This window comes from Grammomys surdaster, unplaced genomic scaffold (assembly GCF_004785775.1).
Source record: "Grammomys surdaster isolate TR1022 unplaced genomic scaffold, NIH_TR_1.0 66, whole genome shotgun sequence".
Lineage (NCBI taxonomy): Eukaryota > Metazoa > Chordata > Mammalia > Rodentia > Muridae > Grammomys > Grammomys surdaster.
In genome coordinates, this window is record NW_021604568.1 from 436,561 (window position 1) to 464,276 (window position 27,716).

General features: G+C 44.1%; 2 protein-coding genes and 1 pseudogene across 4 annotated transcripts in view; 1 reads left to right on the forward strand and 2 right to left on the reverse strand.

The window, feature by feature from the left end:
* The window catches only part of Aldh18a1 (aldehyde dehydrogenase 18 family member A1), a 34,529-nt gene extending 32,160 nt beyond the window's left edge, over window positions 1-2,369 (reverse strand). For 2 of the 3 annotated variants that reach the window (XM_028773013.1, XM_028773008.1), the window contains exons 1-2: window positions 2,214-2,369; window positions 53-119 (exon numbers count right to left, since the gene is read on the reverse strand). The gene's annotated coding sequence lies outside the window, so the exon portion shown is untranslated. Of the gene's footprint in view, window positions 1-52; window positions 120-2,003; window positions 2,021-2,213 lie in introns of those variants that run through there. The other variant, XM_028773010.1, reaches the window with a different exon arrangement.
* A 1,724-nt stretch (window positions 2,370-4,093) lies between these two features.
* On the reverse strand, window positions 4,094-23,184 carry Tctn3 (tectonic family member 3). Its single transcript, XM_028774145.1, has 14 exons — window positions 22,965-23,184; window positions 22,692-22,815; window positions 22,335-22,453; window positions 20,178-20,305; window positions 19,867-19,975; window positions 19,659-19,774; window positions 19,192-19,227; window positions 18,613-18,693; window positions 17,509-17,634; window positions 16,415-16,522; window positions 15,901-15,995; window positions 15,503-15,656; window positions 12,852-12,989; window positions 4,094-8,116 (listed from the first exon to the last, which is right to left on the reverse strand). The coding sequence occupies exons 1-14, from the start codon at window positions 23,182-23,184 to the stop codon at window positions 7,883-7,885; spliced, it is 1,788 nt and encodes a 595-aa protein (XP_028629978.1). The 3' UTR covers window positions 4,094-7,882.
* Window positions 23,185-26,815: 3,631 nt separating this feature from the next.
* LOC114625832 lies at window positions 26,816-27,620 on the forward strand (annotated as a pseudogene).
* The last annotated feature ends 96 nt before the right edge of the window (window positions 27,621-27,716 follow it).

A 27,716-nucleotide genomic window follows, 5' to 3' on the forward strand; every position in this document is an offset into this window, starting at 1 on the left:
CTAGAAAAAACAAAACAATGTTTATATATTGGTACTAAATCTTTGTTATTACCTGTTTTGCTAAGACTGGTGGATATAATCCAGATCCTTTGTAGGTATGTGTTGGTGGTCAGGGTTACCTGCAAATGTGGAGGTCAGAAGTCAGTTCAGGTGCGTTGCTTTATCTCTGTCCACTGTATTTTTTGGGATCAAGTCTCTCAATGAACCTGGAGCTTACAGTTTCTGTTGTACTGGTTGGCCAGTGAGCTTGTACCTGCTGGTTTGCTTCCCCCAGCTCTGGGGTTACAGAGGCAAACCACCACATCGAATTTTACATGAGTGCTAGAGATTTGAACTTAGGTCTCCATGCTTGCACAGCAAGTTCCTTCCTTACCCACTGAACCGGTCCCCAGATTTCTTTTCCAGTGTGTCTCAAAAAAAAAAAAAAAAAGCATTTAGCTCCACAGCAAAGAGAAAGCAAGGAATGGAATATACTATTCTGCAATCATTCTGCACAAAATCACAGAAATGGAGCCGGGACAAAGGGACAGGATAGCTCTGTAATAGAACACACGGCAACAAGCAGATAACCAAACCTGGTGAGCGATGGCTTTGCTGGCTTTAGTTTCTGCATAACACTGAAGTATGTTGCAGACCCATGGTCTATGTTCAACACTTAAATAAATCCCCTCAATAGTGGCTGCTAAACAATTATTTATATAGATTCTGCAAAAATACCTATAAAGAGCCAGTAGTGACATAATTTCAGTTGTGCCCCCTTTGTACCACCTTCCTGGCAACTCTAGTCTTCGAAGTCGGACATAATCCTCTGGGTGAGCTGGGTTGTTTGTTGGTTGCTCTCCCCAGATGAGCTCTAAGCTCCCCTTTGGAGTATGGGACACAGGATGGGAATCCTCACAACTTTAGATTGGATAGATTTAAGTGTTGGCTCTGTCCTTGCCATAGGAACTCGATCTCCTCATCTGTAAATGAGGGATAAGAACGGTTAATAGGGCCTGAGATCACTGTGGGAGTTACACAAGGCAAAGCACTGAAAGCGCCTGGGCGCACAGATAAGGCTAATGTCTGCCTCCCTTCTCTGTCTTTTAAAAGGCACTGACATGTCTTAACCTTTCCACTTATTTCCTTCACTGACACAAAAAGGTCAAAAGAGACACACAGATGGACATCTGTGCTGAGTAGCCAACGCCTGTAATCCCAGCATTTGGGGGAGGTAGAGGTAAAAAGGATCAGAAACCCAAGGTCATTCTCAGCACACAGTCAGTTCTAGGCCAGCCTGAGCTACATAAGACCCTGTCTCAAAAAAGATTCTGATCTGGTCACACGCATATTCTAGATTGTTTACGCCTCTCTTGTCTAAGTGCAGAAAGCTCTGAATGTTTGAGATCCATTGAGGTACGAGGTCTTTCCTTGTACCACTTGTCTCTATCCTAGAGAGGCAAGATCTTATATTGCAAAGGACTGTTCAACCTGTCAGTTTATTGTGACGGCAAAACCCAGACAAGTGATGCAAAAACCCAAAGGGTACATATGTGGAGACTCTGTGATCGAGAGAGAAGTTCTTATATTTTAAACTCAACACAGCTTTCAAGTGATTATACACAAGTACTCAGAAAGCTCTTATCACACTTAGAGAAGTGAACTTCAGTCTCAACAAACTACCCAGACAAACACATGCTGAGTTCATGGTTCACTACTTAACAAAAAGACAAAAGCCCAAAGATAAATATTGCTGCTTCGGAGGGTGGGGGAATAATGCTGGGGTGAGGCATTCGAGGTGAAGAATCTGAGTGCACCCTTACAGTGCCAGGAGATAATTATCACATACAGGGGCTCCGGGAGTAACCCTGGCTGCAGGGAGGTTCACCTATGCACAGGCTCCATATGTCAGGTTCGGAGCCACGGAGAACTGCAGATTCAGGCCCTGGGGGTGCGCCCGCGGCTGCTTACACACCAGGTGTAGGACTATTCCAGCACAGGAGCACTGGAAGGCGGTTACGGACCTGGGTGGGAAGGGGTTGCAGGGTCCTCCAGCCTCCGTCTGGCCGCATACCCAGAGATCCCAGGGCCTCCAATGCCCTGCACCGGAGCTGTGCATGAGCATCTCCGATCACCTAGGCGCCGCCGCCGGCTCCCGTGTCCACGCCCCTCCGGACCCGCGGCTGCGCCCCGCATCTCCCCCGTTCCGCGCGCAGTGCTGCCCGGTCACCTACCTGCTGACCGCCGACTCCAGCCCCGGACCACTCTCTGAGGCGGCCGCCCTCTCCTCCGCCTTTTCTTCCGTCTACGTCCCGGCTCTCCGGAGTTGCGTCAGCTGCGTTAGACTGAACCCCCGTAGCGCCGCTGACGTTGGGAGACGGGTCTGACCCGCGCTACGCCACGGCAACAGCGCAGGCGCTTCTGAGAATCGCGCCCACACTCCACGTGGCGGGCCCCCTCCCATCCCCAGGCTCCCCGCCCGCAAAGTATAGGGGCGGGGCTCCGAGCACCCAGAAAGGAGCCGCCCCAGACAGCTTTCCAGAAAGGTAAAGAAGACAGGTTCCCAGTTTGCTGATGGATTTCATAAAGCGTGTTTGACAGTTGATCGTCTATATGTCAGACTCACCATACAAATAGATCGAATCAACTAAGACTGTCCCTCTCAAAACAACAAAAACAAAAAGCTGGCTGTTGAAAAAAAATTGGCACCATGATAAAACAAATTGGCACCCAGTTAACTGAAAGTAACAGGCCAGGTGTTTTCAGCAAAGGCAGTGGTAAGAATACCGCACTTAAAACGACGTGTCTAATCTCTGATTGTTAATAATTACTGATTATTCCAAAGCTGAATCCATAACGAGCACAGACCATCTCCTTCCGGGCTGGCAACGTACTCCTCCCATAGCACCATTTGCACATAGGCCATTGTCTAGAGAAGGTCAGCTTTGGTTGGGACTTCGTGCTTTGTGCTTTTGTAGTCCTGCTGCTGAAGTCTATTCATTCATTTTCTCACTCACTAAGGGGAACTTACCTCTACTTCTCAGTCCAAGATGTAGGGATATTGCGGAAAAGAGGCCTAAAAGGAGGTTTCAGATCAGAAGAGATCCACCCTCATATATACCCTTTGGGTTTGCAGAAGAGCAAATCTGGCTGGGAGCCCACCATGCAGAGAGTGTTCTGTGCTATGCTAAAGATTGTGAATCTTATGGCCCACCAAGTCAGTAAATCCAAACTTTTAAAGCCCTGGAATGATACGATCAGGTTTTTGTGTCAGAAATCAGGACAGAGGTGTAGAAACTGTTAGGTTGGTTAGCCTATTGCAAAGCTCCACATAAGAAATGATAAGCGATCAAAAGGCTCCAACAGGGGGCGTGGGAGCAAAAAGGAAGGAAGGCTCACAGCAGTTTTTGCTAGGGTGAGTACCAGGAAGAGGAGTTCTTTGAAATGAAAGGGTGCTGCAGTATGAGATCCAGGAAGAAGATGAGAGGAGCTGTGCTTTGGCAAGAATGTTGGCGCCAGGAAGAGTTAAATTTTGAGCACATTGAAGATGGGGAGGCGGGGCATTAAAGAGAAACAATATATCAGGAACTGAATAGATCAGGTACCTGGGCTTCTCAAAAAAAAAAAAAAGTGGGGTTGGGGGGGCGTGTAACTAGACTAAGGAACTGGAGCTCTCTAAGTTAGAAGGCGATTCTGGTTCTTCAGTTCACCCACATATTATCTTATTGTAATTGCTTGTCTGCCTTCTCCCTTAGGGAGCAAGACTCTGGAGAGCAGGAAAGTATATTCCTAGACTATGAGATATTTTGTAAGTATTTGGGGAGTGAATAAATATGATTTGTTTAGTTTTAAAAAATTTTAGATTCCTCAAAAAGTGAAATGGAATTGATTATCGGTGCTGAAAAAAATAAATAAAAGAAATTGGACTTTTAACAACATCCGTGTTAGGCTGGTTTTCCTTAAAGGCCATGTCTTCAACTCCAGCATTCCACAGGCAGAGGTCAGAGGATTAGACCCTAGCCAGCCTGGGCTTCATACTTAGTGAGTTCTAGATCAGCCTGGGTTCTGCAACGACATGTGATCTAACAGTGTCTCAAAGAATCAAGCACAAAACTCCTTAATATTCTACTGTTTTTATTTTTATTCTTTTAATTATAGTTTACTTATTGTTTTGCCACTAATATTCGATTTGGCCAGTAGAGAGAAGGAGTGCGTTAGAAGAGTGGAGATAAGGGAAAATTCAGTTCTAGGCACACAGCCTGCTCGTCTTTCTATGAAAATCAAAGAAGTAATTTAGTCATAGTATCTTTCTCATATACACAACAAATGTTCTTTTTGTTGACTGGGTGTGGGGGGGTGGATATTAGCTTGTCCTAGCAAATGGAAATAAGGTGCAACACGACCAGGAAGTCATGCAGGAAGCAGGACATTTAGAACATTTAGTCTTTTATTATGTATCCTAGCTTCCCTGGAACCCGCTGTCTGGCTGATTGGTTGAGTGACTTGGGAGGGGCGGGGCAAGCCGCAGCACTCATGGAGGTCAGAATTTATGGAAGTCTGTTCTTTGCCTCTACCATGTGGATTCTTGGAATTGAACTAGGATCATCAGACTTGGCATCAAGTACCTTTACATACTCAGACATCCTACTGGCCCTGAACTTGCTGTGTAGACCAGGTTGACATTGCCTCCTAAGTGCTTCGATTACAGATATATGTCGCCAACCTTAATGAACTATTTAGCCATAAAAAAGGAATGTGTTGATACAAGTTACAAATCAGATGAACTTTGGAAACGCACAAAGTGAAGTCAGACAAGAACGTAACATGATGGATGTCCAGAATAGGCAATCTACAGAGGGAAAAAAAGGGGGATTCGTGATTACCATGAAGGTAACTGGGAGGAGAGAGGGAGGAGCCTGCTAACGGGCAGCTTTTCTTTTACAGAGTAACGACAGAACTGGAATCAATGGTGATTGCTGTTACTACACTGACTTGTACATTATTCATTTTTGGTATATGTATTCAGTGTATGTGCATGTTGGAGGGCACATGTATGTATGTGAATGTGTGTACATGTGTATATACTTGAGGTTAGCCCTGCATCTCCTCAATCACTCACCTCATTCACTGAGTCAGAGTCTATCAGTGGAGCCTGGAGCTCTGTTCTGACTAGTAGGGCTAGCCTGATTAGTCCAGGGATTCCTTGTCTCTGCCTCTCACAGGAACTTTAGGCAGGCTGCCATGTCCACCAGGGGGCAGAAAATACACACACACACACACACACACACACACACACACACACACACATGTGCACACACACACACAGAGAAAAAGAATTCTGGATACCTGTCCCTCTACCTGCATGGCACTTTACCAATAAAATCATTGCCAAATTGTGTGCACTTTAAAAGGCTGTCTTTTAGGGGCTGGAGAGATTGCTCAGTGGTTGAGAGCGCTTATTCTTACAGAGGACCCAGGTTCAATTCTCAGCTCCTAATAGTGGTTCACAACCATCACACTTAGGCATGCATATGTACATGTAAACAAAACAAAACAAAAAACCAAACCCTCAAACACACAAACGAAATACATCTGAAAGATTTTAGAATGCTGCACAGGCCTTTAGACAGAAAATTTAAAGACAGAATGGCTCATAGCCTCAGTGAGAGTAAGCATCTACACAAAGGAGAACAGAGGGAGAGGGACAGACTCTGGAAAGAACTTGTAGTTGGCTCCAAGTGGATTGGGTGTCAGCTAGCCTACAACTTAGGATACACTGTCACATAGGGTTATTAACCGCTAAGACCAAACTTGAAGGCCCTATGTCTCCTAGTACCTAGTGGTCAGAGTGACTGGGACTGGGAGCCATGGCTGCTTAGCTAGATAACATCTGTGTAACGGACTCTGTTGAGGTGTGTGCTGCCAACTTCCCATGATCCTCACTGCCCTAAGCAGGAGTGCTTCTGGCTTGGTAGTAACTGACTCAAGAACTTTGCCCTTTTCAGAGAAACTGGCTACTTACTAAGGACTCTGGAATGGAACAAAATGATGCAGCAGTTGGAGATGGATTTCCATTTCCTTTTGCTCCTCAGGCAAGATTGTGACTGCTTCATTAAAAGACAATTTGGGAGCTGGGTGGTGATGGCATATGCTTTTAATCCCAGTACTTGGGAGGTTAGAGGCAAGTAGATCTCCATGAATTCAAGGTCAGCCTAGGCTACAAATCAAGTTCCAGGACAGCCAGGGCTATCCAAAGAAACCCTGTCTCAAAAAACAAAAACAGAACAAACAAACAAACAAAAACAATTTGGGTTTCAGAGTATTAATAACTTCCAACCCTCTCTGCCTGGCTTTAAAATTCCCACAAAGCGAACTTTCATCGCTGCTTAATCTATTTGGTATTGTCCCTGTGATCACTTAAATCCACAGAAATGCTTGGGTCCCCACTCAGGTCATCCCGCATTCTCAGGTCCTTCCCCCTCGCATTCACTTTCCTAGGCCAGCAGATTTTTGATGTATGTGCCAACCTGATTATAAAGCTCACCCATCAATAATGCAAGCCACACTGACTGTCTGGCTCCAGTGGTACACGCCACTCAGGGGGTGGTGCCTCAGAGCTGCACGTTTCACACGGCCTCACTGGAGTTATTCTTTTGCATCTTAACTCTATATTCACTGTCTCATTCCAAGGCTTAATGTTTAAAATAATTAGAATCAATGTCATTTCTTCCATCAAAACCTTGCCTTAATTAAAAGAACAGCATGAGTCTTTAAGTTTTAAGATTTCTACTATCATTCTCAACTAATTTGTCTCCATTCAAGAAGAGGAACTTAGCTTGAGAAGTCGGTCTCTGTGCATGCTACTTCCGTGTTCCAGCCAGGCAATTGGGGTTCTGTGTGAGCTACCAAGCCCTTATCCTTATAGAAACAGACTTCAAACAAAAGTCATGGGCGTAAAATTGGACTAAAGGAGAGTATTTCCCCAGAAAAGAAGCCAAGTCACCTGATTCAAATACTACTGTACAGTTTATGAGAGTCCCCACTCCCCTTTAAATTTCTCGGGGTGTGTATCACAGGGTGTCAACTTCTGCCATGCTACTGGACACAATACAGCAGAGTTCTCAGTCACTTCTATTACCCCACACCACCAAGGAGGGAAGGACAGAAAGGACTGGTGGGGTCATCTGCTAGTGAGAAAAGGAGATGGGACTTCATTCACTTTGGAAAACGAGTAGAAAGAACTACTTTCCTAACACAGGTCTGGGCAAAGGGTGTGGCTATACTTTGGCAAAAGAGCCAGACAAAACACAGAGCCAGCAGTTTCCTGGCTTGAATTGTCAGCGCTAATGCAGGGGCCAGCCACTCTGAGTTCACTCTGGGTGATGGCAGGAGCATGTGCCTGTGAGTGGCTGGACAGACCCTGCAAACATTTATTAGAGAGGCAAAACACATGAAGAGACACAATATGAAGAGACGGCGCTCTCGTCCTGCCTAGCTTTAGAACCAGAGAACCCACTGTGTACCTGGAGGTCCGAGGAGCCCTAAGTGGAAAGTTTTAATGACGGAATATTTGTAATTGCTTTTCTAGAGTACCATCTTCAATTTATAAAGATTCCTGACTGGGCATGATGGCACATGCCTTTAATCTTAGCACTTCATCGGCAGAGGCAGGGGGAATGTCTCTGTGTGTCTGAGGCCAGCCTGATCTACATTGGGAGTTCTAGGCCAACCAAGGCTACATAATGAGAAAGAGGAAAGAAAAAAAAATTCTTTTGTTAGGTTCTGCTTCCCTAAACTCCCTCCTGTAATCACGAGTAAGCCAGGACCTGTTTAGCCAAGATAAGTAGGCTGTCTTCAGAGTTTCCCATAGGGAACAATGAAATCTGATTGTTTTCTTTCCTCACTAGGTCTGTGAGTTGACAAGTCCAAGTAGAAAGACACCCAGGATGAGGACAAGAGAGGCTGAGTCTTGCTGAACACTGGCCCCTCTGCTGAATGCTGCTTTGAAGGGAAAGAAGAAATCAAATGGCAGCTTCCAGTCTATTCTGGGTTGATCCCTTGGTGGCTCTGGCTTCTGAGTAATGTCCACAAAGTTCACAAGAGTCATCAAAGATACTTCCATTCCTCTCTGGTGCTCCTACAGGAAGAGAGTCAGGGATAGGTGAGCTCTTGGTACCTTTCAGAGTCTCCAGCTGCACTATTTCCTGTGGACTGAAAACACGTGACCCAAGCAAGATACATCTTCTTGAAGGGCTGTATATAGTTCTCATTGTGTGGGATACAAGCAAACAAATTTCAAACAACAGCCGGTGACTCCAGAACTCGAACAGGTATACCTGAAGCCTCATTCTCAGAGCCTACCACACGCAGAGGGCCGAGACGGGAAGATTAGGAGTTTAAGGTCATCCTTGGCTATAGCAAATTTGAGGCCAGTCTGGGCTAGAGAAGACCTTGTCTTCAACTAGGGAGCAGCCCGATAGCAGGAAGGCCAGATGACCAGACCACTGCTGTCACATGCCTTGCAGCTCTGCCCTAGAGGGCCCAGCAGCTGCAGCTCTGAGACAATCCGTGAAGGCAGAAAGGATGCTCAATGGAAAAAAAAGAATTGGGGTGGGGGGAACTAAGCTTGATTATCAGATCTATGATTCACACACTCTTAAGATTTTAAAGATTCCCTAACCATCCACTAATTCGAGTCAAGCAGAGGGGATGCTCCCAGGAGAAACGGCCATGTCAAGCTGACCCATATCCAGTCTCAGAAACAGGACTCCTAGATGCCACTCTCATGTTCCCGAGATGAATTCCTTTGTTCTGACCCTGTGCTTACCAAACACACCTTGATTCTAATTTGACAGTACAAAATCATCTCGTAGACGCTGGAATGAAGCTGTCCTGTTTCCCTGCATCACTTTGAGGCACATACCTACAGTTTTCTGGAGTTCAACTGTCTGTCTATTTGTGTTTTAAAAGATCTGTTTATTTTTATATCCATGAATGTTTTTGCCTATATATATATGTTTGTGTGCTGTGTGTGTGTGTGTGTGTGTGTGTGTGTGTGTGTGTGTGTGTATGCCTGCTATCCCGGGAGGCCAGAAAATGGTGTTGGGTCCTTAGGGCTGGAGTTACTACAGCTGAGAGCTGCCCTGTAGAAGAGATACCAGTGCTCTCATCCACTGAGCCATTTCTCCAGCACCTGCTGTCGTTTTTGAAAACATCAAACACCAGAGTCCAAAAATGTCATTTTTACCTGGAATTACTTATTTCTGGTTTTGAAATGGCACGGGTCAGTCAATGCTATTGTAATCTCACAAGCTATATGGATTTACAGGGCTCTTTTGTAAAACAGTCACCATAGCTTTGGCACAGAACTGAGGTGCTCAGCCACATCCATCCAAGGGCAGCCTGCCTTGGCTAACTCGGCCAAGGGAAAACAAGAGTCCAACCAGACACCGAAAACTAGCAGTGACTAACCGAACAAAGAGAATTAGAGCATGCTTAACAGGAAACATAAGAACAAGCAGTGTATTTTCTTTGAAATTTTACTTATGATAGGGCTTTTTTGGTTAGGACGTTAACTTTGTCCCCAGGAACTTTAAAGTGAAAATGAGGTCTATTACTGATAACATCACTGAGAGTCTTATTTAAAGAATGCCTGTGAGAAATACTTTGGGATGGAAAATGGATCAGAGAGTTAATTTTCAGTTCTGGGCTTAGTGTTGGTTAGGGTTTCAGGTAGTGTGCTGCTCTGACTCACTTCAGACCTTTGGGAGGAAGACAAGCTTTGAACTGCCTAGTTGTCCTGGAAGGCCACTGCACAGAGCAGAGGTTAGGAAAGGGCTGTGGTCTACACAGTGCCCATCAGTAACAAAACTGATTCTTTGGTTTCTATGACATTTAGTTTTTTAATTTTTGTTCTCTGCATGCAGAGTGTGTGTGTGTGTGTGTGTGTGTGTGTGTGTGTGTGTATCAGAGGACAACTCGTGGGAGTCACTTCTGTCCTTCCATCCTGTGGGTCCCAGAGGTTAAACTCAAGTCATCAGGTTTGGTGGCAGGTGCCTTTAATTGGTAATTGGCTGAACCATTTCCTGGGGCCAAACTAATATTTTAATGTCTACTCATCTGACTCCTTTTTTTTTTTTAAGTTTTTATCTTTTATTTTTAATATACATATCAATCAATCAATCATTCATATATATATTTCTTGGGTAGATTGTACTATTCTAAACCATAAATACAATAGGGAATGATCAGCTAGGGTGGCTGACATACTAACCACGTTGACATTCAAGCTCTATGTCTGGCTCCTTTTCATTGATTTCTAAGGCAGAGAAAAGAGTTTTCAATCTAGAACTGATTTTCCAGACACCCATGAGCCCCAAAAAGCAACTGTGACATCTGTGTCTACTTAATAATAATACAGTTTTCATCCTCGGTGACATTTCAGTGGCTAAGAAGCCACATACAATACGCTGTCTGAACAGCTGTCCTTTAGCTGCATACAGGACATGCACTCATGAGAGATGCTACTTGACTGGACTTTCAAGATGTCTTCAAAACAGTGCGTCCACAAAACAGATCAGAAACTCCCCTTTCACTGAAATGGGAAGACACTAATCTAAGAGAACTGTGGGTGGAGGCGGGGTTTACAAAGGGAATGAAGGTCATATATGAGATGGAAATGCTAGCTATTCTCTTTTGATCATTATAGCTATCAACATCCCATTCTGTATCCCATAAACATGGACAATCATTATACTCCAATTAAAACCACAATTGTGTCTTCACAATTGCGTGAAGCCCAGAAGACCGTCCAGTTCAGAGGGATGGAACTGTACTTTCCAGGTCAATGAATAACACTGAACATGGCTGACCCATTAGAGAGAGTAGTTTTATTATCATGTGGAAAACAAGGCTTTTCAGGTATGTGCAGTGTGCTAGATTAGAATTTTGAAGTCTAACGTTTCTGTATTTGCACTTTAAGGTTATGAACAGGCAAAAGTAGAGGACTCACTGGGTGGCGTGAGTCACTGAAACAATTCCCTCAGCCTCTGCTCGCCTCAGGTCTTTTGTTGAGGTCTTTTGCAGAGCCACAGTGGCACATGTCCTTATACTCTGGCTCCAGTTCTGTTCTATGTGGTCCGCGTCACTGGTTTCTAGTGTACGTGACAGTATTTTATGATGTTAACTTTAGAAAGCATCATTGGCACTTCCTGAGGTTTGAGTTTCTCTGCTCTTCTTCAATCTACAGCCCGGCAACATCCCTTCTTTAACATGAGATTCACTAACCAACAGCATGAGGAGTTTGGTTGGGTTTGTTTGGCTTTTATAACGGGATATACATCTTACACATTACTGCAACTTACTGCATCTAAGTCAATTCTTATACCACCATGTTCTCCACCAAGTCTTTACAAATGAAACTATTATTAAGAAGCTGGAATGCTTCCTCTGAGATTTGTGTCTTTGCAGTTACACTCTCTACTATGAACTAAAACATATATTTTTGGTCAGAGTGTAATCCATGACTGAGACACAAGTTCTTTACTCTACATAAAAGACACCATCAGGTACATTGTGATTTCCCTCAGCTCTGGTTTTTCTTTTATTTATTTTTTCCTTAAATGTTTTTCTTTGTTGAGTTTTAATGCTTTCTTTGATATATAATTTAGAAACAATAAAATTGATGGGTGTTACTATTTAGGTCAGAGTTCTGGCTGATAACTGTTATCCGACTAAAGCCAAAAAAAGAGCCAGAGGTGTGATGTCTCAGTTCTTCTGCGGTCCCTTTTCAGTCTTACCACTGGACTAGCTACTGGTTCTTTAGCTACTCATGATCAAAACGCAGCTGAAACTCTATTATCCACATCCATCAGGTAGACTGAATGACTGGACAGTACTGTAGGCAAAGAAAACTACCAGAAAAGGGCATGGGGTAAAGTGTCTAGAAGAAAACAAGCACTCGGTGGCTGTAATGCCCAAGAGAGGCAGAGACTTTGGAAAAGAACAAACACAAAAACAGCCCTGTGGCAACAGAACTCTAGTAAGGAAAACTTATCACGGGATTCAGTGCAGGTTCTGTACCTGACTACATGAGTCTTTCAGAAACATGTCCACCTAGGCAAAGAACAGGAAGCTCTCAGTGGAACTTCCTGATAACCGAGTGTTATCACCGCTGTTAGGCAAAGACAACCAAGTTGCCCAATCCTGCTGCTTGGGAGAGTGTAAGTATGTTATGCCAGGCCTGAATGCAGCAACCTGTTAATTTCCTGGAAAGCAAATATACTGCAGCAAACAGAAATTACAATGTTTTAATTTTCACTGAAAATAGTAGCATCCCGGTCCACACATGGATCACCTCACCTCAGTATATCTAGGTAAAAGTACTGTATGTTTGAATCTCTAAAGCCAAAGACTACATACTCTCAAACCAAGGCAGATGCTAAGTGTATCCTACAGCATGTTATGAACTGGAGACATATGTTTACTCCAGATGAAAGCATTTATTTAATGGGGACCATAGAAGCAAGAATTGGTAACTGCAACAGTAATGTAATCACAACAAACAGATTCCGAAACATTATTAGTTGAGTGACTGTTGCAGTGAGCACACATGCATAAGGTATGTTTTCTGTGGTCAGATTACTAATAACAGTAGGGTTATTTAAAAGAGATCTGAAATCAGGGTGGAGAAGAATGGATATGGTTGCATTCACTCTGACAAAATGCTAATTTTCATAAGCATGCTGGAAAGACAGACCTAAAATTGGATTCTGGGGACTCAGTCTAAAGCAACATTGATTGGTAACATACACTGGCTCTCAGAAGTTTAACAACGCCCTGGTCGTCAAATGGCTGGGAGGAACATGACTTACCTGCACAGACTTGCATTGGTACAGGAATCGGGCTCCTGACACATGAGCTTGTGGGTTGGACTGAAGTCCTATATGTGCCCACAACACCTGGATCTCCAGGGACACTGGTATCAGACAGCAGGAAGAGCAGTTAGCTGCCTGTAGACATAAAGAAGCATGCGCTCAGTCGCCATCGTTTCTGTTGTTTTGTAAAGATTTATTTTTATGGATGTGTATGCATGTCTCTGTCTGTCTGTCTGTCTCTGTTTGCACATGTGCAGGTGCCTGTGGAGGCTAGAGTGTCAGATCCCCATAGGTGGAGTTATATGCAGTTGTGAGCCACCAACGTGTGCTCTTAACTACTGATCCCTCGTTTCTCAGCATCTCTTGAGGAGCTATTGCTATTTAAAGCATTGTGTAGGGGCTGGAGAGATGGCTCAGCGGTTAAGAGCTCGGACTGCTCTTCCAGAAGTCCTCAGTTCAAATCCCAGCAACCACATGGTGGCTCACAACCATCCATAAAGAGATTGGATGCCCTCTTCTGGTGTGTCCGAAGACAGCTACAGTGTACTCATAATAAAATAAATAAATTAAAAAAAAAAAGAGTGAATCAGAGCTACATATTAAAAAAAAAAAGCATTGTGTAATAATTCAGAGGCCCATATGGCTTAGAGAAAGTACAAAACCAGGCCATATAAATGTTCCTAATCTTTAAAAAATTGTATTTAAAAATGAACAACAGAATGAAGAGTCTTCTGAAAACTAAAGATATGTCTACCATCTGGTCTAGCTATTCTACTCTTGGGTGCGTAACTATTCAATGAAAATGAAACCACACTGCCAAAGAGATAGCTGCACTGCCACTCACAACAACCAACATAGGCTCTTCACAGAGGTTCCTATCGAGCGATAAAAGGCTGAAAAAATGTGGTATCCATACAATGGAATATGATTCATTCACTCAAGAAAAGAAAAAAAAAACGCAACCCTGACATTTGCAGCAAAATGGGTGGACACTGTGGACACTACATTCTATTTGATTGTTCAAGGCAGGGTTTCTCTCTGCAGCCCCGGCTGTCTTAGAACTCATTCTGTAGACGAGGCTGGCCTCAGATTCTCAGAGACCTGACTACCTCTGCCTCCTGAGTGCTGGGATCAGAGGTGTTCGCCACCACCATGTGGAGAGAAATGCTGATCTTAACACAGAAGAACGGAATTCTACAGTGATTACTGGAGACTAGTTAAAGGTGGTATAGTGTATACAGAGAGTAAGGTTAGTACCACGTTACAGTTAAACAGTTTTAAATAGCTGATGGTTCACAGCACAGTGGGGCAACTAAGTTTTAAATAACTGACTGTATATTTTATACAAAATCTGAAGGTTTAATTCCTAGCACTGAAAGAAAAAATAAAAAAGAGAAGCAAGCAGCCTCTGAATGTAACAATAAGGATGGAAATGATCACTAAATAGTGCATGAATGTGCTGAAATGTCACACACGGTCCATACATATATACAGTTATGTTCCTTAAAACTTCCAAAAAGGCACACAATTAGAACGGCACAGGTTGCTGAGGAGAAACACTAAGTGACAGCAACAAAGTGTCTCCTAAGGATATGAAAGGTCGTGGCCTTGAACAAACAACTTTGATTTAAAAAAAAAAAAAAGGATTGGAACACAGAAATAATGACACAGGGTTGGGGTTAGAGTCTAAGTCTGTTTTGAAGGCATCAGGGAGCCATGTACACAGCTCTAACAGACACCTGGCATAGTTACAGCAGTGCCCTAAGAGAAACAATTGCAAGACGTAGGAAGATACATCCTATTTGACTTCAATTTTTAAACCCTTAATACTCCTTCAGTATGTGAAACATGATCTTCATTTGGTGGTGCTCAGAACTGAACCCAATTCAACTACCCGGCAAGGGTTCTACACTGTCCTAAAAACCTGACCTGTTGGGATCGTAAGACAGTAAACCTGCTGCCAGCCTCATAAACAAACCCGTACTGACAAAATAGTTAAGGCTCTAAGTATAGCTGCAAACACGGCTCAGCAGGCAAAGCTTGCTTGCTCCCAAGCCTGGCAGCCTGAGTTTGATCCCTACACGGTAGGACAGGACCACTCTCCAAGCTTCCCTCTGACTTCCACACATATGCACTTAAATGACAAATGGAATGAAAACAGGAATATGAGAGAATATTTGAAACATACGGCTTGGCTTTGAACTATAAGATACCATCAGTGCCTCTCAACCTTCCTAATGCTGGAACCTGTTAATACAGTTCCTCATGTTGTGCTGACCCTCCCCCCACCATAAAGTTATTTTTGTTGCTATTTCATAACTGTAATTTTGCTCTTATAAATTATAATGAAAATATCTGTGTTTTCTGATGGTCTGAGGCGACCCTTGTGAAAGGGTTGCTTGACCCCAGAAGGGGTCACGACCCCACAGGTCGAGAATTTCTCTAGATGATCTTCACGTTTATTTTAAAGTAATGAAAGTAGATTAGATGGAGGTGTAACCTGAAACATGGACCCCAGATGGGTATAATTTCTTACATTCTTCTTGATATGATAAATACAGACAGACTCAAGACTGATTTTTGCCTTGCTAGCCATAATTGCAAAGGTGGAGAACAAGTCACCACTCAGCAGTGGCTTCCTTCCTTACTGAATGGCTGCAGTTCTTGCTGAGGATCCTGGTCCACCCTCCTTTCTGGGCTGGGTCAGCATTACCAAAGATGGCAATGAGTTCTGGTCTGGGCCTTCCATGAAGAGTCTGGTAAATCTCCCTCTGCAAGTGGCTGCAGTTCACCTCTTTGGGTCTGAAAGCAAAACACCGTGGAGGCTGGAGCCCAACACCAGCATGGTGGCGACCCCATATTAGCATTCGAACATAAAATTAATATCGTGATAGGGATCGGAGGAAGTAACCTTAGCAGGCCCTCCATAGATGTAAAGACTTTCTTTTTCTAAAGTGTTATTTAAAGTAGTAAACAGTTACTACTTCTACATTGTCCATATAAACAGAAACAAAATGGTGGAACATGCTCTGAGGCAAATAATTACCTTAACTGGCACCCAGACACTGTGTTCACACCAAACTGTACTTCGTGTCTCTTAGCAGAGCAAAGCCCATTACCCTCGCTCCGCAACAGGGTCATCTGAGGTGCAAAAGTGACAGTCAAGGAGACTATAACAGAAATAGGAAGTGGGCGGGGCTGGGAAATCGATGCTTTTACTGTACCCTAAGCACTGTTTGTATTTTACTAATAAACTGTCAGTTTGGTCACACATTTTCTTTAGTCGTTAAAAAACCAGACAAATATTGTCTTTCTAAAAACTCATTAACCATATATTAGCATACGAACATCACACTAAAATAAGCAAACATCCGTGTAATTTTCACCGTTAGATGTCTGAGGTATAAAGCCTTTGGTGGCATCAACCTTTAAGAACAGAATATACTTTGGTACAGAACAGGCTACCAAAGCCCAACAGAACCTCTAGAACTGGAAAACCCGGAAGGTCAGCAACCTTCCTTGTTAGGCTGCAATAGTCCACCCAGCCCCCAAAAAGATACCGAGTGACCTAAGTCACCAGTTAGCACCAAGAGTGGCTTCCCAGTGAGGTAGCCAGGATTCCCGCTTCTCGGAGCAGCAGGAAAAGCAGCTTTTCTCTGTTGAAATGCCTGCAGAAGGAAGAAGACAATCACTGTGCAGACAGGCTTCCCAACTTGACTTATGCCTTCCCTCCAAATAGGCAAACTGAGCTGCACTGAGAAGCTTCCCTTCACCACACTAAAGTATCATCTCCGCCACCCCCTCTTCCCTCTCTAACATAAATCTGGAATGATCTGTTTGTCATTCTGTTTTGGGGAGTGCTGGGGATTAAACTTAGGGTCTTGTATATGCTAGGCAAGTGCTCTCTCCCTGATCCTGAGCAATCTGAATGCTGAAATTCACTCCATGCTAATTCTGCCAAGGATTGAAGCCAAGGACTCACTCGGGATCCCTTGGCACTGTTTCTCAAACACTGATACTGAGTTCATGCAATGTGTATGCAGCCTGGCCGAATCCAGAGGAATCTAAATATAAGTTGAATTTTAATCAGTAACGGGACTGTGAGAGACACAGAGCCTGGCTGATCACATACTTGGAGAGAACTCTCTTGGTTTTAAAGGAGTAAAGAAGCAGAAGAAAGATGACAGCAGTGGAGACCACAAATCAGAGGTCACTAGGAAATACAATTACGAATGTTCAAAGATGAAAAAACAGAGTAAAAGAATTTCTGTGTGCTGCTGACTGAACACAGTGAGCATCTTTAACAAGTTCAGTACTGTTCTGGTTGGGTCCAAACAGAGCATCAGAGAAAATGTTAATGGTACACATGTATTGAGTATCTGTCACTCTAGTTAAATTAAGGAACAGTAACTGTTGAGACCTCAATTAAGACCAAAGTAGGCCTTAATGTTCGGATTCTGTTTCACACACATCACAGAAACAGATTATCATTTCTTTTCTATGAAGCAGAGTGGGAGATTTTATTAAAGATAATTCTGTAGGAGAAAGAGAGGTACTCAGAAAGACACAGGCAGATGCAGTATGGATACTGGCTCTGTAAAGTGCTATCTCTAGGACTGAGCCTCTGAACCCTCTCAGAGTGAAGGCTGCTGACCCTAAAGTGAACGACGAAGTCCTGCTGTATGGAAACTCCTGTCTTGACAGTCAGGTTGGTATGTCTGAAGCTGACAGAGACTTTCTGGATCCCAAAGGTCCCATTGGTCTCTATCTCGTAGATGACCTGAAAAACAAAAGGAGACTCCATTAATCAAAATTGTGGCCTTAAAGTGTTTAGCACAGAAGACTCTTCTGTCTGTGTTTTTAACTGCATGCAAGAGGCTTACGAAACAATCAGAACAGATCAAAACCAATAGCATGTCGGGATAAAGATGGCTTGATATTGCATTTGCATGTGAAATAGAGACCAAATATGGCTCTTAGGGAAAGTTCACGGAAGAGGTGTGCTTAGTTAAAAGAGTTTGAGTGTGAGCCAGACAGGCAGGTGTGGAACTGGACAGGGTAAGTATGGACTGGAAACCGGGGTTATTAGGCCCTTAAGTGTCTGAAGAGAAATAAAGATAGTAGCTGGGGACAGAAGGGATACTTAAGATAATATTTTAAGATAATTCTTATTCCTTTACCCATCTTCATTGGTTATAAGAGAAATTTACAGTTGACTAATCTTAGACTTGGCTATGATACTGTGGCAGCATATGGAAGTGTGCAAGGTCGGTGAGAGCCGGTGCTAGACTGTGCGTACAAAGGAGGAGTCTGAACCTAAAACACTGGAGGACAATAGTGATGGACGTGACTGAAAACATGGTGGGGACGAGAGTGACAGGCTCAACTCCTGACGCACGAGCTGAGATGATGACCAGCAGTCGGTGAGTCAGTCTAGCCCAGTGGATCTCAACCCGTGGGTCACGACCACATTGCAGGTTGAATGACCTTTTCACGGGGTGGAGGGTGGGGGATAGGGTCGCCTAAGGCCACTGGGAAACACAGACATTTATATTTACGATTCATAACAGCACAGTGACAGTCATGAAGTAGCAACAAAATAATTTTATGGTCGGGGGATCATCACACCATGAAGTACTGTATAAAGGGTCACAACATTAGGAAGGTTGGGAACCGGTGCTCTGCTCCTTACAGGAAGATGAGGTCCCTCTGGTGATACTGACCGGTATGCACCAGTCCAGAATTTGAGTTTCCATACCTGGGACACGATATTCTGACACGTGTTTCCAGCCAACAGAGGCGGGCTGGTTTGTGAGGCAAGTGTTACAGGAACCTGGAACTGGTGAGAGGTAGAAGCAGATCAACAGGAGAAACGCATGCTAGCTATGCATTATGCTAAAATGAATGCTTTTCTTTCCCCTTGACTATCCCATTTTTCTCTCCTTCCAGTGACAGACAACTTAAAATCAGGTCATTCTGAATCAGCACGTCTCAGTACAAGCTTCTTGGGACACTGGTTCTATCAGATATGAAGCAAGGGCTACAGCCAATCAGATGTGAAGAATCCTGTACTTCCCTCTTAGACACTCATATGCCTGCTATTATGTGAAGAGACTTAAAAGACGCCCACTCCAAACGCAGCATTTAGTTTGGTTTAACTCAGGTGTTTTCTAGACTTACCAACATGTCACTAATCTTTACTTCATGTGAAGATATTTCTAGATCTACATTTGTGGTATAAAATGTCTACATTCTCCTCCAGTATTATAATTTAGAATAAAATGGCCTCAGATAGGTATTAGCCAGGTATTGTTCTTCCTGATAAACAGCATCATACCTTCATATTCTGAAGATCAGTCATACCTCTTGGAACCTAGGAAAGACGAAGAATGGAAACATGAGGGTGTACATGCCTTCCATAAAATCACCAGGAGTTTCCACTTCAAACAGACTTTGGTAGGGGAAGGGAAGATCAAAATTCTGGAGTGGCCTCAGATCTTTCACTTGACTCTCCCCTCACTAACTATCAGTGTGAAGTTCAATGCCACACTATATTGAATGCCACACTCCCAGACAGAGCTTGCTCAAAAAGCAAGAACTTTGGCAAAACAGGGGACTGTCTCGGCTTCTTCACTCTCAAGTAAACCCATCAGCCAGGATGGTGACGAGGTCTTATCTTACTAATTGTAAGCTCCAGCGTAGGGATTTTTCTACAGCACACAACCATGGCATACAAGCTTCACAGTGAGGCTGAGTGATTTGAGTGAGGCGGGTCTGTAGAGTAAACAGAGAGGAACGACCTACCCTCAAGACTCTGAAGTTATAGTAAGAGGCAGCATTCAGGGCTGGCTCTAAGGTGCAGCTACTGGCCAGGTCCCTGAAGAAACGAGGACATGTTGTGCTTTTACTCTCTAGGAAACCTTATAACACAAAGAGGGAAGACAGCAGTGGTCAGTGAGAAAGCCTGTTTACAAAAAAGCCAAAGGTTGGTGTGCTCCCGCCCCAGACCCACCTGCAGGGTTGCTATCAACACAGAGTCCCCCAGCTCCCACTGCTGCTGGCTGCCTCAGTAAGCTCATTACAGACGAGCTGGGGTAGTAGATCAGGATGGGATCCCCAGCCTGAATAAAATAGACGACAGACTCATTCGCTGTGAGGTTAGACTCAACAGCCCAGGAAAGGGAAACAGAAACAAAGGTTAACTACATAGTTCTGATGAGCATGGTTTACCTCATCTTAGGAGGGTACTACAGAGTTACACGGCCGGCCAACGGCACTCTGTCGGGAAAACCAGACTGTCCCCATGCCCTTCCCCAGGCTCACCCTATAGAACAGTACTGAAGGCTGGGTTTTCGGTGTCGAAGTGAAGGACTGGCCTCCAAACTCTGCAGCCAGGGCCTGGAAGTTGGTTGCATTGACTGTTTGGAGCTTCTGGAAATAGTTTGATTTTGCTAAAATTTTGTTTTTAAAAAGAACAGAAACTTTGATAAAAAGCATTTCTTTTTAAGTGTTTGGCATAAGAAACAACCTTTGAAGCACAACAAACACACATTATCACACGCAAATGAGCATCAGAGTTTAAGAAAGAACTATAAGATGGTTCACCTGGTCAAGGCAATTGCCACCAAGACTGACAACCTGAGTTTGATCCCTGGGACCTACATACTGGAAGAAGAGGAGAACTAATTCTCACAAGCTGTCCTTCTAGCTCCGTAAGTGTGCTATGGCAGGTATTCATGTCACACGCGTGTGTGTGCTGTCCCCCCCCCCCCCCCTCCCCAGTAAATAAGTGGAATTTTTACAGAATAAAGTACTGTTCGGACACAGGTATGCTGATGCCTGATCTGTACACCACCTTTCCTGCCCTGCATCTCCAGGAGCTCAGGCTTCCAGCTCGGCGACTTCCTCCAGAAACTGCACAGAAAGGCTACTTGCCTTCTATCAAATCCAGTCACTGCTACCTTAGTATGCGGAAGTTAAAGTGAAGTAGAGAGAAAGGACAAGTTCAGGGTCAACAGCTATGGATTCTTTTCATAGCTCTTCTCAGGAAGATTGAGACACAGCCAGTTGTGAGCTGCCATGTGGGTGATGGGAAATGAGCCTGGGTCCTCTGGAAGAACAGCCAGTGCTCTTAGGTGTTGAGCCATCTCTCTAGCCCCACAGATGACCACTCGCCCCCCTCATTTCAGTACAGGTGTATTGGTTGAAGTAGTGATAAGGACATAATGCAGATATGACATACAAGCTAAGGCTATATACATACACACACGTACATTGTTCATATATGAATTCATATTCATATTCTTGTTGGTGTCCACCATCACACATGGCATACCATCAGCCAACAGTTTACAGGTATCAGTTTACACTGATATAACTGGATGTGAAAAGAAGCCTACACAATCAATCCCACTAGGAAATTTGGATATCCTGAGGCAAGGGAGTTGCAAGGGACCTCAGACTAAGCGAGCAAAACCAGGAGCAGATCCTCAACCCCCTACTTGCTGGTCTGTAGTATTCCCCCTCTACCGTGCTGTAGAGACCCTGTTAGGAATAGCGCATCCCCGCCATGATCATTTTCAAGACATTTTATCCATTGTGCATACATATACAGTTTGCCCCTTTCTAAAAAATGATTTATTTTTCACTTTATGTGCATTGCTGTTTTGCTTGTATGTATGTCTGTGTTAACATGACAGATCCCCTGGAGCTGGAGTTACAGCCAGTTGTGAGCTGCCATGTGGGTGCTAGGAATTGGACCTGGGTCCTCTAGAAGAACAGCCAGTGTTCTTACATGCTGAGCCATCTCTCAGCATCTAGCCCCACAGTTTGTCCTTTTAAGGGGATGACAATTTCTCTGGAGGAAGTCATAATAATCACATAAACTGACAACCATACAAGGAACTCTCCAAATTCTAAATGAATGACTTAGAACGAGCGTCTCAGAACTTCTGAGGATGGGCTCACTTGGGCAGATGACAGAAGATTCTTAGGAGAGCTAAGATGTTCACAATGCAAGGAGAAAGAGGGCCATTTGAGTCAAGGAGAAGAGCAAAGAAAATTTTGGAAAAATTTAAAGCATAGCTTGAGGACAGTGAACATGAGTTTGTCCAAAAGTAAAAGGGCAGTATAAAATCATTAGAGAAAAGCTTGCAAGAGAAAGAAAGAAAGAAAGAAAGAAAGAAAGAGAGAGAGAGAGAGAGAAAGAAAGAAAGAAAGAGAGAAAGAAAGAAAGAAAGAAAGAAAGAAAGCAAGCAAGCAAGCAGCGCTGGTTGCTAGGCTAAAGGTAGGTGCCGAGGATTATTTTAAAGGAGAGTCACTGGAGGTTTCTGAAATTACTAGTGTCCTCTACTAACTAAAAGTAAGAAGGTAAGAGAGGTGAGCGATAGGGACTGGGGGTGGGAGAGAGAGATTCCAAAGACAAAGTCACGTTGTAATAAACATTAAATGACAAGAGCAGCCAAACTTGTTTCTACTCACAGTTGTTCACGCGGACACAAAACTGTGTAATTCCACTGGAGTCCGTGAAAACTCTAGAAGGAAATGGGGAGTTGCTCCGGAACATGAGAGAGTTGTCCACACATACCCAACTTGAAGATCTGCGAGGAAAGGTGAAGATACTGAGGCGAGGCATGGGGTATGGTTAGGGAAAGGGCCTACCCCACCAATGTCTGATGCCAATAAGGGGGTCTGTGGGCAGAGGTGCAACACTCAGGTTCCGTTTTCCTGGATGGCTCAGCACTCCCAGGAAAGCCCAAGAGAACATCCTACGGGGGCGGGAGGCGGGGGACTAGGAGTAGGAAACTCACTCTTCTCCGCCAGAGCAGGGCAGCTCACCTTACACTACCAGGAAGGCAGAAGGAAAAGACTGTTCTGGGATGGAGAAGATCGCAGTCTTTGTCACAGCAGCAGTTTAAATCGCAGGTACCAGGAGTCAAGTCACAGACACAGATCGGTAAGGCTGTAAGTGCAAGAAGTAAAGCGAGATGAAGCTCCCCAAAGTTTTCCCGCGCCGACAGCCCCATTGCCAGTTACGTGGCAAGGCAATTTTGTCTACACAATTTTAGATCCGAGAAGTCAGTATTTCCATCCCGTATCCCGCCGCATCACCTGGGAAGAGGTCGGTGGTCGCGTTCTCTGGTATCGATAGCGTCCAGGGAGTAGGACTCTCAGACGAGTCCGGAGGAGCTGCAGTAGGCACTTCGGGCGTCACTGGCCCCAGGTCCCAGGCGGTGGGCAGAGCCCGGGCCGTGGAGGAGGGCTGCGGCCGGGCGGCATCAGAAAGCATCAAGACCACCGCCACCAGCAGGTGCAGCTGCGGAGTCCACATAAGGCAGCCAGGTCACAGAGCGCTGCGACAGGAGACTGGGTCTCCAGATAGGTCCCAGTAGCCGGGGAAGAGGAGTCGCGTACGACGTCATCAGCTTCCATCTGCGCATTGGCTCAGGCGGGAGCCGAGTGCTCTCCAGCCAATGGAAGGCCGTGTTGTTACGACCCTGCGCGTCCTTCTTGCAGCGCTCTGCTCCTTAGCGGCGCGCGACTCCCGTTACCTGGCAACCGCTGGAAGTCCCGGGGCGAAGGCGCCTTTGCCCTATCCCGCCGCTAGATGGCAGCTGGCATCAGGTTGGTGCCCTTTGCGGACTTGGAGGAATTGAGTGAGGTCTTCACTGAAGGGAAGACCCAGAGGCAAGAACTGGAATTACTTGTGTCTTTCGATCGGTCTTCCCAAGGTAAGAGGCCCTTTCTGTGGAAACACCATGATCTCAAAGAGAAAAACACAGAAAGACACATCCCTTACGTGTGCCGGGGAAACTGAGTACCGGATCACGCTCGTTACTCCCGACACTCAAGTGGAATCACAAAGTTTGGGCCAACCTGGGCTACTGTGTCAGAGTCTGTTCCAACAAAGTTCCCATGATAGGAGCTTGAGAGATGGCTTGGCTACTAGGAACATTTGTTTTTTTTCAAAGAATTGGGGTTCGCTTCCCAGAACTTGTAGGATGTCTCACAACTATCTGCAACTCCAGCTCCAGGGGATCCATTGCTTGAGCCATCTTCTGTCCTCAGTAGGCAGCATCAGATACCCACAGGTGCACAGACATACGCAGGCAAACACTCCCATGCATAAAATCTAAAAGAAAATTTAAAAAATATCTACACTGTAATACTATGGTATTTTTTAGAAGCACAATAAAACAATGCTTACTTCAACTCCGTGAGTTTCTTTATTCCCCACCCTCTCTCTCAATCACAGTTTTATGTAGACCAGGCTGACCCTCAAACTCAAGATGTGGCCAAGGATGACTGAATTTCTGGTCCTCCTGGGTCTGGAACTTCAATCATATAGGCCACCACAACATCATGGAGGTGAAGTGCACAGCTTTGGCTTCATGCACTCTTGGCAAGCACTCTACCAACTTAAATTTATTTTTTAAAAAAGCTTTAGTAAGTGCATTATATCAATAAAGGCGACCTATATATTTGTTGCTGGAAAGGGTAGTAAGGGGAGAGATTCTGTACACTAAAACAGGATAGGGAAGAATATGAGGGCTTAAAGAGAATGTGTTTACTCTTCTCAGGAGTGTCATGGCCCTTCTGATTGTCTAATAGCACAAACATTCTGTATTTCCACTAATCTGGTAGATGCAGGCAGGCATGGCACACATGATAGGCACACAATATGATTAAGCTGTAAAATATTTAATTTTAAAATTTCGATTCGAGGTTAAATAACCTCAGGTGACTAATAGCTATTGCAAGGAGCAGTTGGATTGTATATGATCAAAACCCAGCCAGTTATCTTCCTGTGCTCACAATTACAACATTTGGGTTATTTTAATTGTTTGGGGGAATAAAGTAATGACTGCCAAGAGTTGTCTAACTAAACTCCAATCTACTCCTTAAAACTGATTCCAGCTGTCTCTCTTTCCAGTGAATCTCCTGGGCTGGTACTTCTCTTTTCCAATGAATTTCTTGGGCAGATAAGATTTGAGACACTTGAAATTGCTCGAATTTTGCAAGAGGATATTAATTTTTATAATGCCTTGGAATTCGTAGCTTAAATATCCCCCTGTGCTCTAAATTTTCTCAAACATTTTTATGTGATTGGGTGGTTAACTAAGACATAATAAGTAAATATATGTATATACAGTGTTCTTAATTACTCACCTGTTGTATTAACACTTTCTGTAGCTTTTCTTTTAGATTTATTTTTTATTTATGTGTGTCTCATGTGCGTGGGTCCCTGTGAAGGACAGAAGAGGGGGTAAGGTTGCTCTGGAGCTGGAGTTACAGCTGGTTGTGAGCCTCCTGCTGTGGATGATGGGAACTGAGTACAGGTCTCTGGAGGAGCAGAATGTACTCTTGCACCCAAGCCACCTCTCCAGCCCACGTTCCATAGATCGTTCAAAGGCCATATTTATATCACTCAAATTATATGTATTTCCTAGGATATAGTTTATGGAAGGTAAGCAGTTTTATCTGTCATGTTTCCAGATATATTCCCTTGCTTAGTCATGCAGGCTGGGTTCATATGTGAACATTCACAATACATATCAAAGACTGGTTTGCTGGACTCCTTTTGTTTAGTTCCTGGGACATCACCTTATGTCAGGCCGTGGTTATCTTTATAAGCCTTGTTTTATATCTGATCATAAAATCTTTTAGATCTCAAATTTTAGAGTTTGCATTTCCACTCTGGAATTATTCCTGGATGATTGTTGGTAAAATTGGCCTGGCTGAAGTAATCTCAGGGTTGCCCGGTAAGGAAATACTGTTCAGCAACATCTCAGTGACTTTTCCTTCAAGGCGGAAGGCTTGCCTACCAGCTTGCCTACCGTGCTATAGTCTCTGTACTCTGTCCCAGCACTGGGAGTGGGGCATGGGTTTATGTCTCCACCTAACTCTTCTGTAGTTTGTGGAGATCTGGGAAAGAGGAAAGAAGAGTGTTAGGATTTGTTCCCAGTCTTGCATCTTGATCCAATCTGCTATGTTTCCAACCACATACTGAACGCTTTTCCTTCGAAACACAGGCAGCCATTGGAATCATATGATCCAGTTTGGAAATCACTACTTTTAAGGTGATGTCATATTAACGCACCAAAAGACTTGGCTCCTTAAAACTGGCATCTGCGTGGCACATGGGAACAAATTTCTTCCTCCTCAAATTTCTCTTTCAGATTTTATTATTAGATCCCTGAAGAACTGAGATTTTTATGTCACAGGTTCCAGCAAACAGAAAGTAGGAAGAATTTAGATAAATTTTTATTCAACTGTCACATTGGGAATGAACTCTATTCTCTATCGCTCCCTCCTGCATTGTAAAAGTAAACATCACAGAAAAGCCTGCTGGGTGCACAGGTTCATGTGCAGACACAAACACAACTTGAAACTGAGAAACACAATAAGGGGATTTCAGGGAAGAGACAGAGAGCAGATGATGGATCAGCCCAATTCCATCTTAGGATAAAAAGCCATTTTGTTACAAGGTCCAAATAAGTCGCTTGTATTTGCTGCAGAAGTCAAGTTTGACTTACATATCCTTTACCGTGATAAGATAACGTGCCCTGCCAAGGAACCTGAGCTGTTCTGCCAAGAAGATCTGTCAAATACTCTAATCTGCTATCTGCTTCTGTAAAATTGGCTTGCAAAATCCTTATGTTACACCTTTTCCTCTGTAAAAGGAGGCATGAAAAGCCAACCAGTATTGTATTCTCAAATCCTGCTTTAGAGAGTCACTCCTATGTACAGTAAATAAAACTTGCTTATTTGGTTTTACTTTGGATGGTGGTTTTCATTCTTGGCTGGAGGGATTAGCACAGACAGCTGTGAGCTCCCCACCTGCTATATCTTGAGAATCATAGACCCTCTCAGTGTAAGTTTTTATCCTCCTTCTCTTGTGAAAAACATTTTGATCTCCCCTATAGTTTTGGTTTCACAAAAAAAGCTTATCTTCAAAAGAGATGGCTATCAATGTTATCAACAGGTTAGATCCTCCAGCCAAGAAATCTCTTGTATTCATTGAGAATCTCAACACTCTCATGATCAAGAAGTCTGATTTGGAAGCAATCTTTTCAAAGGCAAAAATCTGGGTTGTTCTGTGCACAGGGGCTTTGCCTTTGTCAAGTGTATTAATGAGAGAGATGCTATAGCCGGAGAGGATGACAGAATGATTGCTGGCCAGGTTTTAGCTATGAATCTGGCTGCAGAGCCAAGAGTAAGTGGAGGGAAACAGGTGTGAAATGCTCTGCAGCAAGGATGTACGGTTCCTCGATTGACTTGGCCAATGGAATGATTATGACAGGATGTACAATTACCCAGCATGTATTTCTTCTTCCATTGCTCATGCTATGGTGCCTTCTAAATATAGTGTATGTTGGGAAACTCCTCACAAAGCCGCAAAAATGGATTCAATTTGAAGATTGGACAACTGGGATCCAGAGAGCTGAAAGATGATCTTCAGACCTTTGAGAAGAAGGAGCTGACCCAGATAAAACACAGAGTGGATGCTCGGCTGGAAAGCCTGGAGAAAACTGAAGAAGAAGGAGGACAGGAGGAGGAGGAGGAGGAGGAGGAGGAGGAGGAGGAGGAGGAGGAGGGAGAGGAAGAGGAAGAGGAAGAGGAAGAAATCAAACTGGCAACCTTGTCTTTCTCGTCCCCAGGAGAGATGAAGAGTGAGAGGTCTGGAGAAAAGCAGAGCAGCGTCTCTGTGCCAAAACATGAAACTAATGAGAAGACGAGTCTAAGACAGATTCGGATGAGTGCTGAGCAGGAGGCCTGCTGGGTGATGGTGGTGGTGATGAAGGTGGTGGTGGAGTGTCTGTCTGTCTGTCTGTCTGTCTGTCTGTCTGTCTGTCTGTCTGT